The sequence below is a fragment of the Eutrigla gurnardus genome (genome assembly GCF_963514095.1).
Source record: "Eutrigla gurnardus genome assembly, chromosome: 14".
Taxonomy (NCBI): domain Eukaryota; kingdom Metazoa; phylum Chordata; class Actinopteri; order Perciformes; family Triglidae; genus Eutrigla; species Eutrigla gurnardus.
Window position 1 is genome coordinate 141,382 of NC_139937.1, and position 15,573 is coordinate 156,954.

Consider the following 15,573-nt stretch of genomic DNA (forward strand, 5'->3'; position numbering starts at 1 on the left):
AATGTTTGAAGTTTTTCTGTACCGTCACAGAGATTATTTCACAGGACGATAGGTACTTGAGAAGGTTTGTCTCATATATAACCAACCGTCTGATTTTCCTCTACCAAAGAAAGACATGGATGTTGACAGTTAATTGTCCTCTATGAACCATCATATCAGACCATGTGCTACCTGTGTGAACTGGCTGCCCAGTGGCGAGGCTCTGACCAGCTGCAGCAGGTTACTGGGAAGACCGAGGCGCTGGAAGAACCAAACCAGGTTCCAGAAGATGATGGAGTGGTGGTCCAGAAACTGAAGCTGGGCAAGTACAGCCTCGCCTTCATTCTCCAGCAGACTCTCCAGCTCCTTCCTCAGGACCAGAGGGCTCAGGTAGGCCACTGTGACCTGGGGGGCACCACTGACTGATGAAGCCTGGAAGGGAGCGAGGGGGGGTTTGAGGCCGTGAACAGGACAGAAAGTAGACAAGAGGATAAAGACAGACATTTAAGGTGCAGGTTACCGTGGTGGTTCTGCTGGTCTCTGAGTAGCTGCTGGTCTCGGAGCTAGAGTCTTCAGTCAAGCCGTTACAGTGATGTTGCAGAGAGGCCTCCTGACCACTGGGGGGCCTCACTGCACTCTCCACCTCATCCTCCACATTCCAGTTAGTGCGCTCCACACTGCAAGACACAGAGGCAGACTTCAAATGGAAGAAGAGACTGTACAATACAAGCCAGATGGTGTTGAGACGGATCTGGTTCACTGAAGGAAGTCTGTACCTGCCGACAGGTCCGAGGTCACAGATCTCAGCGCTCAGAAAGGGGACGAAGGATGCACAGCAGAACGGGCAGGACGAGTTCAGGTTGGAGTCGTCCGACGTCCAGCCGGCCATTATTTCCTCGTCATAAACCAACGAATTACAGCTGCGACACAGAGAGCAGCTGGACATCAACACCTGGACACACAGAGAGCGACCAACGATTGAAATAAAAGTACTATTACAACACTGGAAAAATACTGGTGCATGTCAGATAATTGTAGTGAAGTATAAATTGAACTACTTACCTCTGAGGTGTAGTTGAATAGTTAAAAGGTAGCAACACACCAACTAGACACAAAAAAGCACATTAACACTCGGTTTACCTCAAGCCCCGTCCCCTCTTGGTTGGCATCCCAGGACCGACGTAGAGGATAGACTTGACTGGGTGTGTCCGTCAAGTCGAGGTCACTTCCTACAGACAACGAACTCTGAGAGAAGATGACAGCGTTAGAATATTTAACAGATATGGCAGGAAATATCCATCAGAAGTCAAGTAACAATCACAGTTCTTCTACCAACATTTACAGCTTTAAGCTACTTGCTGTTACGCCATCATCTAGAAACCAGTCATCCTGTACACCATCATCTAGAAACCAGTCATCCTCTACACCATCATCTAGAAACCAGTCATCCTGTACGCCATCATCTAGAAACCAGTCATCCCGTACACCATCATCTAGAAACCAGTGATATTTTATCAGGTCTGCATTGCTATTATAGGGTTTCCCATTAAAGTTGTTTTCCATTTATTCTTATAATAAGTAATAGGTAACTTTTAAAACACTTTTAATGTACATGACAAAGTAGATCTTGTCATCTCTGAGTTTCTTATATTATTTAAACTCTCAAAGAACATGATTGCGAGATTTTTCCAAAGATTTATTTGCTTCATTTGATTCTCATCACTTCAACCACCAAACATGTTTCTTAATGCGAACCCAATGGACTGAAGACACCTTAAATGGGTTGGCCAACACGACACCCTTCCATTTCTCATTTGAGAATTCATTCTAAATCAAACTGGGACACCCAGAATTGAAATTGGAATTGTGGGATTCCCAGCGATAAGAAACATAGAAATCAATATGTAACATTTTTTGGCTAAATGAGAGTAAAGCTGAAGTAGAAGCAGTCCAACCTCTGAGGTGGCGCTGACCAGCCTCTCCTTGGCCTTCAGCAGTGTTTCAGCCACTTGAGCTTTCCTGGACTGCCTCTGTTCAGATACCCTTCGTCCTATCCCTCTTCCTCCTCCTGGTCGCCGGTCGTCCACACTGGCGGCTCGGCGAACAGACACTCGGTGTCTTGTCGGAGTGAGAAGCTGTTGGAGTTTCCCTGCTATACCTCCTCTGCTTGGGGACGAGACGTTGTTGTAGTTCTCATCCACGACTTTATTCCTGCCAGTCGTGTCTCGCGTCCCCACAGGTCTGCAGGTCAAAGGACAACAGATGGATGAGGTTAGATTTTGGCTTAGGAAGGGTCCTAACTGAAGAAGTGACCCGGATGTAAACAAGTGGCCGCCATGATAAGAGCCGTTTGAATTCTCTAAATGCAAAAGAAAGGAGCTCCAGTGCCTCCTTTTAGATCTCTTTTAGCATAGGATGCAACAGACCTTCCAAAACGAAAGGAAAGGAGATCACGCCGACCCACAATTGTTTGCGAGAGCAACATTTAAAGTGGAGACCTCGGCCGTTCATGAAAACAAAGATATGCCTATTTACATATTTAACAATGACTTTCACGCAGACATATAGTAAGTGGAATTGTGTTGCTAAAGTGTGTGGACAGTGATAATTTAAATATTATTATTTCAATCATGTTACAAATGTTTGACAGAAACTACACTAAAACCAAATGAATGTAAATACAGCAAACGGTCAAACAGGAAGGAGGAGCTGCTGGACCTGAAGCCGGTCAGTGAACCAGCTGTTTATAAAACCAACAACATGGGGAGAAGTGGACCATGTGCTTTTTGTAGTCCATTATTGTAGTTTCTCCAGCGCAGACGCACGTCAATCACCGGTGTGTATCATCAGCTGTCAATCATCAGCAGCATTATAACGACGTAGCTTAGTGAAAGTCCGGTCGGATTCTCTGAGCACCGCGGTCGTCTTTTCCTAAATCCTTTTGAGTTCTCCTATCGCCTTTCCTTGACCCCGTGACGTTTTCTCCAAAGGTCAAGGAATAGGAGTTAGGAATAGAAGTTAGGACCTTATTTTTTGACTATTCGACCACAGCCACAGTGTTTTCCACAGGCCATCAGGCTACTGAGACCTACACACACACTCACCACTTTAAGAACAATACAAATCTCTATACTGACAATTTCTATCCTTTACAATGTATGCTTTTAATCTTAATGATTTTTTATTAACTCTCCACACTTCTCTCCTGACTTTAACCACAACCTGCACAACACTGTGGATTTACAGCACTTTGTTCAAATGTTAACACACCATTGCCAAAACAGTAAACCTCACATTCAACACAGGATGATTTCAGCCTGCTGACTTTCAAACACTGATGGTTGTAATTTCAGCTTAAAGCCTATGCAGGTGTCTGGTTTTAGACTTGGTAGTGAACACATAAAGATATAGTATTTTTACAATAGGACCCAAAGGCCCCCAAACAGGAGGAAGAGGAAAGATATGTTCAGATGTGCAGGGAAAAGCTGTTGACATGGTTCTTGTCAACACTAGCATTAGTTAATGACTACAGACAAAATAAAAATATATATCTATTGAAGCAAACTGCTGATTTTCATTTCTTCTTGTTTTACCTAAAAAACTAGTCTGTTATAAAATAAAAATGTTCATGTGAAAGAATTTCACTCTTTTTTTTAAAGAAAATATTAAGCAGTTGTTGGTCTCATTAGTTTGTGCCAAGTATGTTGAAGAAATGTTTAAATATTGAAATGTTCACAAGAAGATATCCATATTGTGTGAATAGTTCTATTGATCAAGTAATGTGAAATAATCTAACTGAAAAATAAATTGTTAGATTAACCGAAAAAATAAACGTTAGACTACATTAGTCCATTAATCGAAAAAATAATCGCTGGATTAATCGTTTGAAAAATAATTGGGACAGCTCTAACTTTTATAGACACATTAAAAAAGATTAAAGAGCCTTAAAACATCAAATACAAAGACATTAGTCATCCAAGGCGAGTTAAGATCTGTTCATAACAGATGATAATGTAAAAAGTGAGTTATTAAAATCTATATTTTGTCCAAACTAACCTGCTGTCTCTCTCTGCTGGATGGCAGCCATAGTCCAGCTCTGAGTCCACCGACTCAGCACAGTCTTTATAGAAGGTGGACAGGCAGACCTGACTCCGCCGAACCACAGCGCCACCAGGGGGCAGGGGAGGCGGTGTGGAGGTATCTCTGCGACCCATTGGAGGCTTACGGAAGACGGCCTCACCGCTGGACCCTACGTTACGGAGGATGGTCTTCTTACAGAGCTTCACCTCTGTGGATGAGACGTAAGATGCTGCAGGACACTAAGCCCCAAAATACTCAACAGTCCTTTGAAATGCTCAAGTTAGTAATTCATAGCACCACCAAACTTCCCCAGTCGATTCCTGATTACGCGTTTTGTGAAAACGTTATCTTTAAATATGCAAATTATGCATTGTATTATTAAAAATGTGTTAATTTTCAACACTTTGTAGAACAGAAATGTGAACATTTAGCCAGGCTCAAAATTCTTGTTATAGTTTGTTGACATATTAGATTCAAAGGTTTTCACTTAGGGATTGTTGGATATCTCGATCCATAAACCAGTAAATACTGTCAACAGTCAACATGTTGTATGAATCAGGCTATGAATGATATTTTAGCAAACCTACAGAGCATAGATAGGAAATATCCTTTTAAGATACACAACCAAATCCTATCACAATGATTTAGAAATACAAACCAGACCAAAGTGCTGTGCAATCAAATATAGCAAAGACATAAAATCTAAGTACACAGTAAAATAATGCAATAATAACATACAGTCATAAATAAAGCAATGAACATAAAACATTAAAGGTAGTTAAGAGATGTTTTGAGACAGGCTGTGTAGATATGTATTGTAAAACAGGGCAGTATTGAGGCCTACGGGTCCCGTATGTCTAGGATTGTCCTTAAGAGTCTTAACCCACCATTTTTATTCATGTCCAGCGAAGATAGTTAAAATTCAGTCTTGGCCTAAGTATAGAACTAAAGACAAACAAAGTTCTGGAATCAGTGTTTACTTTTGTATGCTTCAATGAAGATCCTGATCTGGCTCATTCCCTGCAGTAGTTTTAATGTGTGTATCAAAGTAATGTCTCAGTTGAAGGTATCTGAAGAAGTCTTGTTTCCCAAACTCCCAAAGCGCTCTTGCTCTCTCGCTCTCTGCTGCTGCTCTAGAAGAATCCTCTTCCACCTCTGTCCTTGGACAGTTGTAATGTCTGCAATCAAATCCTTGGTCTTTGCTTTCTGCCAAATAAAAGTTTAAATCAATCCATTCCATTCACTAAATTGCTTAGGTGTACTGAAACAGGCATTCACTGAAAAAGAGAAAAAGCAGCCTGGGTAATCTATTCATCTTCATATCATCTATCCGATTGTACATTGGTATCAATGACCAGCGATTTTCATTAGGTATTTCTTTAGGTATTTCTACTCCTAGATATTTAATTGTGGTACTGTTTCATGTTTCAAATTGACTCTGTCTGGTTTCCCTGTGGTTCATAGTTAAAGGTAAAAGTTTGAGTTTTATGTAAGTTTAATTTATAGCCTGAGTAAGAGCCAAACTTTTTGAACAGGGACAGAAATGAAGGCAAACTTAAGTTAGGGTTTGTAAGGGTCACAATAATATCGTCCGCTTACACACAGATTCAGTCTCTTGTCTTTGCCCATTTTTGGAATTATGGAAATGATTCCTCGTCTCGAGTCGGAGTCTCCCCACCCCAAGGACACAGTTGAAACATTCCTTGAGTATTGGTATTATTGTCTCTCTAAAGGTTTCGTACCATTCCGATGGGAAGCCAGGGCCACCTGGCATTTTATTGGTTTTCAATCTTGATATAGCCTTGTTTATTTCTTCTTCTGTTATCTCCTGGTTTATTATTTTATTCTGCTCTGTTCCTACAGACGGTAAATGTAAAGATGCTAGAAAACAACCTCCGAACCAGCTGCCTGGGGTAGAGCATACAGCTTTGTGTCTGGAACTTTAGGTATACATTTCTCCACCTGTTGTTCACGTACTCTCCACACAGATTTGTTTGTCTTTTTCCTTTTATTTACAGAGCTCACCACATTATGAGTTTACCTAATAATGGATTTTGCAGCATCCCACAAAGTACTGGGAGACAGTGTTCCTCTCTTATTATATTGTCACATAATCTTTAAATGTAATTCCTGATATATTTTTGACAGGCACTGTCACCTGCACAGCAAGAGGGTCCCGGGTTCGAGTTCAGGTTCCTTTCGTGTGGAGTCTGCATGTTCTCCCCGTGTAAGCGTGGGTTCTCTCCGGGTTCTCCAGCTTCCTCCCACAGTCCAAAGACATGCAGGATAGACCTGTCTGTCTCTACATGTCAGCCCTGTGATAGACTGGTGACCTGTCTGTCTCTACATGCCAGCCCTGTGATAGACTGGTTACCTGTCTGTCTCTACATGCCAGCCCTGTGATAGACTGGTTACCTGTCTGTCTCTACATGTCAGCCATAATATAATTAGATCCGAGGTCTGCATTCGACAAAGAATTCAAAGATGGCTACTCCTCCTCCTGAATAAATAGAGGATCACATGATGCTGTTTGTCTCTTACTGTCAGGCGTTGTCTTCATGCTGTTCAGACTGCTGCTCTTCACAAGCAAGCCCGTCAGAGACTCGTGACTGGAGCTTTCAGACAGACCGCTCCAACTGGACTGACGAATCAGAGTCGAGTGAGGGCGGGGCCTCAGATCGGGGTCCATCATAGCTTCTTTCAATAACATAAAATTCCAACAGAGTAAATTAAATTATCATGTGATTTGTTTCTTTGTTAAAAATTTGAATTATATATTAATTTATCAAATCTGGAGTTATGTCGTTTTCACTGGAGAGAAAATGAATGAAAACTATAACCTTGGAGTTAAAAGTACAATATTTAACTATGAGATGTAGCTGACGTACACATATCTCCAGTAAAGTACATGACAGAAACAGAAATTAGGATATGTATTGACCCCCTCTTGACCCCAGTCACGCTCTTCTGATGCAGCTAAGTTAATTTTTTATAATGATGCTGATGAGACACACATTTATCATATCACCAGGGAAATATAGTACAATACAAGCTCAGAGGATGAAAAACTATAATCTTTAAGGCTTAACTAAAGCTTTCAGACCAATGTAGTAGAGTTAAAAGTTCACTTCCCTCTGGGATGTAGAGTAGGAGAAGTAGAAATATTGCAGTTAAGTGCAAGAAATGAAATTAAAGGATATTTGGTGAATATTTTCTGACCTCCTCGTGACCCAACTGATCCACTCTGCTGACGCCGTTTGATTGGCTGCCTGAACTGAGCCACAGCCAATAGCACGTTTCTCAGCTTGGCCCAACGGAGACGTCCTCCCTGACTGGTGGACGGCCACTTGCTCTCCAGCACTGCCTGAGGACAGAGGACATCTGATAATTGATCATATCAATCAATCTAATTTATATTCATATAACGTATGTCTGTACCCTGCCTTCGCCCAATGACAGCTGGGATCAGCTCCAGCCCCCCGCCCCACGACCCTGAATACAGTATAAGCGGTAGACAATGGATGGATGGATGGAGCTATATGTCTGATCGACAGTCCATATTGATATCCAGTTGTGAATTCTCCATATATTATCTCATCTACTATTGTACTATGTTTATTAATTTCACTGTGTATATGTGGTGTATACTGCTTATTTTACATTCTCTATATATGCTATATGATACTTATTGTTTTATATGTTACTCTGCATTTTACTGCTTTCATAGGTAGCTCCAAAACAAACCGTTCCAACAAACCTTGTTTCAATATCATAGGTGATGGTCTTGTGTGTATACTATATTGTTAAACCTTGCTGTAAAATCATAGGTAATGGTGTTGTGTGTATACTATGTTGTTAAACCTTGTTGTAAAATCATAGGTAATGGTGATGTGTATACTATATTGTTAAACCTTGTTGTAGTGTCATAGGTGATGGTGGCATTGTGTGTATACTATATTCTTAAAACTTGTTGAAATATAACAGGTGATGATTTTGTGTATACTGTACTATATTGTTAAACTTGTTGTAGTGTCATAGGTCAGTGCGGACCGGTGTGAGTGAAACATACGATAAAAATGATAAATTATATTTAAAAAAATGTTATAAAAAAAACGGGATTTATATGTGGAACTTAATTTATTGTGAACAAAAACAAGTTAATACGTATGATGTATTTAATTAAGAGCTACGGAACTTTGCAGAATACTAGCAAAGTGTGTGTACTATCTCAGTGCTAATCCTACAATGTGCATAAAAAATACAACTCAACATGATGCAGAATTAGTGTGAGGCCTGAGCTCGTTTCTCTGCTATGAGACGTCCCATCTCGGTGTAACCGGAGACATTAACATCCGAAGTGTGTTCCTAATGTCCAGTCTGTTCCGTGGGGAGAGCTACTGAGCAAATAAGCACGAGGAGATGACATGACAGAAGAGAATCCAGCCATTAAAAAAAAAAAAAAAAAACAGCTTTCAGGCACCAATAGTCAATAAAGTGGAAATAAAGCAAGATATTGATTTTTTTTTCTTTGCGGCCCAGTGCCACATGGTCTGTGGACCGGTCCACGGACCCACTGTCATAGGTGATGGTTTTATGTATACTATCTATCCATCAATCCATCCATTGTCTACCGCTTATCCTGTATTCAGGGTCACGAGTGTATACTATCTAGTTAAACCTTATTGTACCCTTTGTACTGTATGGTATCTTATATGCCCAAATGGAAAGAAAGTTTCTTTTTCTGTGTTTTTGTTTGTGTGGAGGTCTTGGCAAGAGGTTGAAAACAAAACGTCTTCACTGTGTTCTGCTTTCCCCTAATGTGAGCCTGCATTTCTGGTCATGGAGTCTGCACGCTGGGAACAAAACTATGTTTGGGTTGTAAAACAGAAAAACAAAAGAAAGAGGCTTGTTTCATTGTTTTTCCGTTTCTAAAACAAAAAACTTTTGTTTTGTTTTGATTTTTTTTTTTAAGGAAATAACCACTGAATGAAAGACGGGGTTGTGTATACTATATTGTTAAACCTTGTTGTAGTATCCGTAGGTAATGGTGTTGGGTGTTATTCCAGCCTTCTTCATCTCCAGCAGGACTCGGACGGCGAGGACTGGTTGACCGTATTGACCACACAGCTGCATCAGGATCCTGTAACACACCTAAAACACGCAGACATCTGTTTCATACTGACCACAGATGATGATTCTATTGCTGCGGTGCTAGCCATGTCAAATAAAATAAAGCACCTGCAGCTGTGGAAGCACAAACACAGAAGATCAGTTACCTTAAATCTAATCCTTTGTGTTTTAGGACGTGTAAGACAGACGGGTGATAATAACAACATGGTCAGGTGGTATTGGTGAAGGATAAAAGACAGCTGTAATTGATGGAGATTAATGGCATTGAAAGATAACAATACCACCAAAATGTAAACACTTTTTTTGCTCCAATTTTTCATGAGTGGAGATCAAAGATCTAAACACTAAAGACCTTTGGCAGACATGGGTTGTATGGCGTCATGTGGGTGAGGGGTGGGCTTTTATTGTGAGAAGGCTTAGGATCGCCTATTCAATATTCATGCTGTCTGATCATCATCTTGATATGCCAGAGATGTCATGTGGAAAAAGGCCTATTGTGTACAGAAAAAAAGTCTGAGATATTTGATTTCAGCTCATGAAAAATTGGAGCAAAAACAAAAGTGTTGCATTTATATTTTTGTATACCGTAAATCCTCTAATACTGGCCTGTATTCTATTACCGGCCGGGTATCTTACATTGGCGTTGGTGGAGGTAAATAAAGGCCGGTCTCTAATGGAGGCCGGGGCTATTTTTAGAACGTTTTTCTGGGCAGGCCTCAACATTATGCTTGTGATAGTAACCTGAAAGTACCAGAGGGGCGCAATGTGTGCTAACGAATCCAAGCCATATGGCTATATATGTATATATATATATATATATATATATATATATATATATATATGAAAAAAATATATATCTATATGTATGTATTTATTCACTTTTTTTAATGCCATAAATGTGAAAGATCCCAGTTTGCAGACAAGTTTAAAGATGAGAGAAAAGGATCACAGCTGTTAAAGTACAGGTAACATGTTGTTGCTTTTTTCTGAGTATCTTCTGTATTTTTGATGGTTTCTCTCATTTGTAATTCTGGTGTTGTGCGTTTTTTCTATTCTTCTTATGAACTGTTGTATTATATTAAATTTAAGGATTGACTCCCACAACCCACAGCTGGTTCTTGCTTATGGAACATACAGAAGACTTGTTACAATCAGGACAATATAGTTGCTCAGACATAAACATGATCCGTGTAGCAGTGATGATTGGCCTTGTCAGTGTCTCACCTCATCAGGTAGCACCACCTTTCGGTTCTCCATGTGTTTGAGGACATCGTAGGCTGTGTGCAGCGCACGCACCTTAGCCGTTTCTGCCCGAACAAAGGTGGGCAGGTAGATGAACCAGAGGCCATAACAGTGACCCAGCAGGCACTTGGACCACATGTCTGGTACCGCTGAGTACTTCTGAGCCCGTTTCTGGGCCAACTTGATCTCCTGGAAGGGAAAAACATCACAGGTACATTCTGTGTTTACTGAGAGAGAAATCTGTCTGGAAGAAAACATTTGTTCCTCATTAATCATCATTAATAAATCATTAATAAATGATTCGGTCGGGGAATGTAAGTGATCAGCTACAACAAAAGAACATGTATTAGCACCATGGGGAAAACATGAGAAAAGGCTCAATGTGGTGGAAAACTGTAGAGAAAAGTAAAGTTTAGAAGCTGTAGATTGAAAGTTGGATTTACAGTTTTTCTCAGTCGCTTTGGTGCTTTTCTCAGATCAGAATGAAAATTCTCATAACTATTAGTTCAACCTCCACAACATTTAGTCATTTGTGCACATCATAGTAGCAATGTGTCCTTCCTCTGAACAAATTGTAAATGCTTTTGGACATGTATCAGTTGCTTTCATACAATTCTCTGCTGTTTTATAATATTATCATTTGCTTATGTCATGTCAGTCAAAATGAACTATACTTATGAATGCCGAATAGTCGCTCCCAATAAAACTAATAGTCTTCATTTCATTGCTTGAGTCATTACATACAAAATTGTTGAACTAGTTATCAAATTCTGTCAAGCAAATTTTATACCTTTCTTTATCATTTTTTTCCTGGAAATATCTCCTAAATTGAACAATTGCTCTCTTCAGCTTTCACTCACTCCAAGAGATAATTTCCTCGCTGCATTGCAAGGGATGATATCCGTTGTGATGTAGATGAAAATATGTTGCCAGACAGACAGGAACATCTGGATGTGCCAGCATGATTTACCTGTGTTCAGTTACAATGTACTGTTATATTGTTCACATTTGTGCACAGCTCTACCAAAAGGGTGTTTTTTATGTTTGTTCTAAATAAGTGACTGTAGTGTATTTTTCTTTTGCACAATGCTGTAGAATTGCAAAGAGCATATACAGTAAAAATGTCTTGTACTCACTTACTTCCCTAACTACAGCAATGTGTAACTTTACTGTAGTTTTCAAACTATAGACCGATATGTAATCTTCCTTTTCTCTCTAACATCCTTGAGAAAGTAGTCGCCAATCAGCTGTGTGACTTTCTAAATAATAACAGTCTATTTGAGGACTTCTAGTCAGGATTTAGAGTACATCATAGTACAGAGACAGCTCTGGTGAACACAACAAATGTCCTAATTGCTTCTGACAAAGGACTGGTTTCTGTACAAGATCTTAGTGCTGCGTTCGACACCATTAACCATGAGATCCTATTATGTAGACTGGAAAAATCCTATTTTGTACTATTTATCCAATCGATCTCAGTTTGTGCATGTCAATGAAAAATCCTCCAGGCACACTAAAGTTAAATACAATGTTCCTCAAGGTTCTGTGATAGGACAAATTCTTTTCAACTTCCTTCCATTCTTTTCAGCTTCCTTTAGGCAATATCATTATAAGACACTCTATAAACTTCCATTGTTATGCAGATGATACTCAACTATATCTATCAATCAAGTCTGAAGAAACCAATCAGCTAGCCAAACTCCAGGCATGTATTGATGATATGAAAACCTTGATGACCTGCAATTTCCTGATGTTAAACTCTGATAAAACGGAAGTTATTGTACTTGGGTCTAAACTCCTCCGAAACACGCTGTCTAAAGATATAGCCACTATTGATGGGATCGCCTCAAATACTACTGTAAGAAACCTTGGAGTTATCTTTGATCAGGACCTGTTCTTTGACTCGCATATTAAACAAGCGACAGCCTATTTTCACCTGCGTAACATTACTAAAATTAGGCCAATGCTGTCTCAAAAAGATGAAAAACTTGTCCATGCATTTGTTACCTCAAGGCTGGACTATTGTAATTCCTTCCCTTTCAGGCTGTTCAAATAAATCTCTTAAATCTCTCCAGCTGGTCCAGAATGCTGCAGCTCGTGTTCTGACTAAAACTAGAAAAAGGGATCACATTTCTCCTGTATTAGCTTCTCTGCACTGGCTCCCAGTAAAATCCAGAATATAATTTAAAATCCTTCTCCTCACTTACAAGGCTCTTAATGGTCAGGCACCATAATATCTTAGAGAGCTCATTAAACCCAACTGTCCTGCTAGAGCACTACACTCTCAAAAGAAAGGCTTACTTGTAGTTCCTAATGTTTCCAAAATTTGAACAGGGGCCAGAGCTTTCAGTCATCAAGCTCCTCTTCTGTGGAACCGTCCTGGTTCTGGTTCGGGAGGCAGACACACATTTAAGAGTAAACTTAAAACTTTTCTCTTTGACAATGCTTAGGGCTGGCTCAGGCCTAGACTGCAAGGGGATTATAGTGACACACTGAGCCTCTCTTTCTCTCTCTCTGTGTGTGTATGTTTCCCGGAGCCCCTGTGCTTTCTCGCCTTGCAGGTCTCCCTGGACTAGGTAGAACCTGGTCCTGACTGCGCTGTGGTCTTGTTTGACTCTTACTGCTTGTATTTTTTGGTCTACGGCGACATGGTTGGGATGGATCCATCTTGGCGTGGCTGTGCCTGCTGCCATGGACTACTACTGTTGATACTATTGCTTCTGTTAATATCACCACTACTGCTAATGCTACTACTACTATACTACTACCAACACCAAATGCAGTTAGAAGCCAAGGGTCTGGGCTGCATGAGATTTCTGCCTAAAGGCCTATAAGGCAGTTTTTTCTCTCCACTGTCGCTGTAATGCTTGTTATTTGCGTTACTGTAAAAAAAAAAAGTTGCTTTATGTCAAAGAATTTGGATTTTTCTTGTAATGAGATGGCAAACTGTAGTCTTGTAGTCTACTCCTATAGTCGCGTAGCGTGTAGTCTTGTGTATAATAATTGAGATTGCATTCTCCGCAACTCGCATGCGGGAATAATTAAAACTTGAGGAGAAATTATACAGTGGGAGACGCTGTGTCTGTCATATATCACAAAACAGGGTCAGAGCGCACAGCAGTAGACATAATGACGGCGAGACCGCGGTGCCTCCACGAGCCGCCGCGCCGTTCATCATCATCATCATCATCACCACCGTCTTCACCATCCGCGCTCCACAGCTGCACCGGATTCCCGTCCAACACCAGAACGGCGGGACACCGGGGCCCGCGTGGCCCTCGCGCGCCGCTCAGACCAGCAGCAGCCCCAACTCCGGCTCCAGCTCGCAGCAAGTTTGCACGTTTCTCCACGGACAACAGGCTGCCGAGACCAGGCACGAGCGGCGCGCAAGCAGAACACGATCCTGACTTATTTTTTTTAACCGACAACCGACAAATTAAATTCATAGTAACGCACCGCATTTAACGTTCAGTAACGATAACGGCGTTGTAACGACGGAAACATGAATTAGTTAGATTACCCCGTTACTGAAAAAATAACGGCGTTACCTAACGCCGTTATTTTAAACGGCGTTATTCCAAACTAGGGCCCGACCGATTCATCGGCCTGCCAGTTTAATCGGCCGATTATAGCCTTTTTGAAAATAATCAACATCTGCCAAAAAACGCCGATTACAACCGTTTTTTTTTTTTTTTTTTTTTAATGTTATTGCGCTTAGTATTCAGCAGAGTGCGCTCCTACTCCTTTCTACTTAAGAAAGGCTCTCAGTCTCACCCACCGCACTCATTTTTGGACACAACACCGGAGCGCATGTAGCTTGAATGTGCTGAGCTCATTGGAAAAACCGAGCAGAGTTTCCCCCCACGGTAAGTTTATAACTAGTTTGTGTAATGAACAATTGGTCCTTTTAAACGTGTAGGTCATGCTTAAAAAAAGGAAAAGTACACCTAACCCCCCACTACCCTTCAAATACAGTAAAGCTAACCTAGCCTTGCTAACTAGCAACTTTAGCTGGAGTAAAAAAGAGGAGATTGAATTTTACCGTACAACATGAAAGCACGCTCGCTCAGGCAGCTGCGCGCTCACCTCACCAATGTACACAAGACGCGTTGTTTGAGCATGTTGTGCCTGTTTTTCTTTAGGTCCGAGGCCATGTTAATTTGTTATACTGTAGACTCTAACGGTGAGACCATACTGCTCAGTGCGCACGTGTTAGTCACTGCTCACGAGCGCAGCACATTGGGAGTTATTTATTTATTTATTTATTTTACATTTGATTGCGGTAGCTTATTATAAATGCATAATTTGTAAATAAGGTATATTTATGTATAAGCCTTGCAGATGGAAAATGCTTTATATCCGAGTTTCAAAATGCCCCAAGTAACTTAAGAAATATTTTTTTAAACTTTATTTCTTAAGCCAATGCATATTTATGACATTTTTTTCCTTTTACAGATGTCAGATAAGACTCATAGCAAGGTTTGGGACTACTTCACCAAGGGGCCTACTGGTGAAGCAGTTTGTAATGCATGTGCAGCTTCTGTGAGCCAGGGATCAAGCCGTCAAAAAACAAGAAACACAACCAACTTATGGCAACACTTGAGACTTAGACATAATGAAGCTTATGTGGAATCACAAAGACAGGCTCTTCATGAAGCACAAAGAAAGGCAGAAGCACTAACTAAGAAAACTAATCAGCCCACACTTGCACAAGTGATTGATAGGAACACAAAGTGGAACCTAAATGACCCGAGAACAAAGGAGCTGGACAAACTAATAATGGAAATGATTGCCACTGATATATTGCCCTATGCCGTTGTGGAGGGTCAAGGTTTTAAAAGAGTCCTGGCCGTGGCAGAGCACAGGTATCCTCAAAAAAGTGAAAAGTATTTCCGCACTCAGCTGATGGGAGGAGTATATTATCAAGTTGCAAATAGAGTAAAGCAACTTCTCTCTGTGGAAAATGCAGGAAGCAGCATTGCTTTGACTACTGACTGTTGGTCGGGATCCACTGAGGCTCTAATGAGCTTGACAGCTCATTTTATTGACAAGAACTGGGAGAGAGTCCAAGTTGTGTTAAATGTAAAGGCCATGTTTGGGTCCCACACAGGCGAGTATATTGCTGAGACTTTCCTGAACTTA

General features: G+C 40.7%; 1 protein-coding gene across 2 annotated transcripts in view; it reads right to left on the reverse strand.

The window, feature by feature from the left end:
- The window catches only part of dennd4b (DENN/MADD domain containing 4B), a 134,121-nt gene that overhangs the window by 4,706 nt on the left and 113,842 nt on the right, over positions 1–15,573 (reverse strand). Inside the window, exons 16-25 of one of the 2 annotated variants that reach the window (XM_084027203.1) lie at positions 10,414–10,620; positions 9,082–9,210; positions 7,279–7,423; positions 6,601–6,753; positions 4,036–4,267; positions 1,935–2,220; positions 1,120–1,224; positions 756–931; positions 500–656; positions 172–411 (exon numbers count right to left, since the gene is read on the reverse strand). In XM_084027203.1, coding sequence (XP_083883329.1) covers positions 172–411; positions 500–656; positions 756–931; positions 1,120–1,224; positions 1,935–2,220; positions 4,036–4,267; positions 6,601–6,753; positions 7,279–7,423; positions 9,082–9,210; positions 10,414–10,620 — 1,830 coding nt within the window. Of the gene's footprint in view, positions 1–171; positions 412–499; positions 657–755; positions 932–1,119; positions 1,225–1,934; positions 2,221–4,035; positions 4,268–6,600; positions 6,757–7,278; positions 7,424–9,081; positions 9,211–10,413; positions 10,621–15,573 lie in introns of both variants that reach the window. The other variant, XM_084027202.1, reaches the window with a different exon arrangement.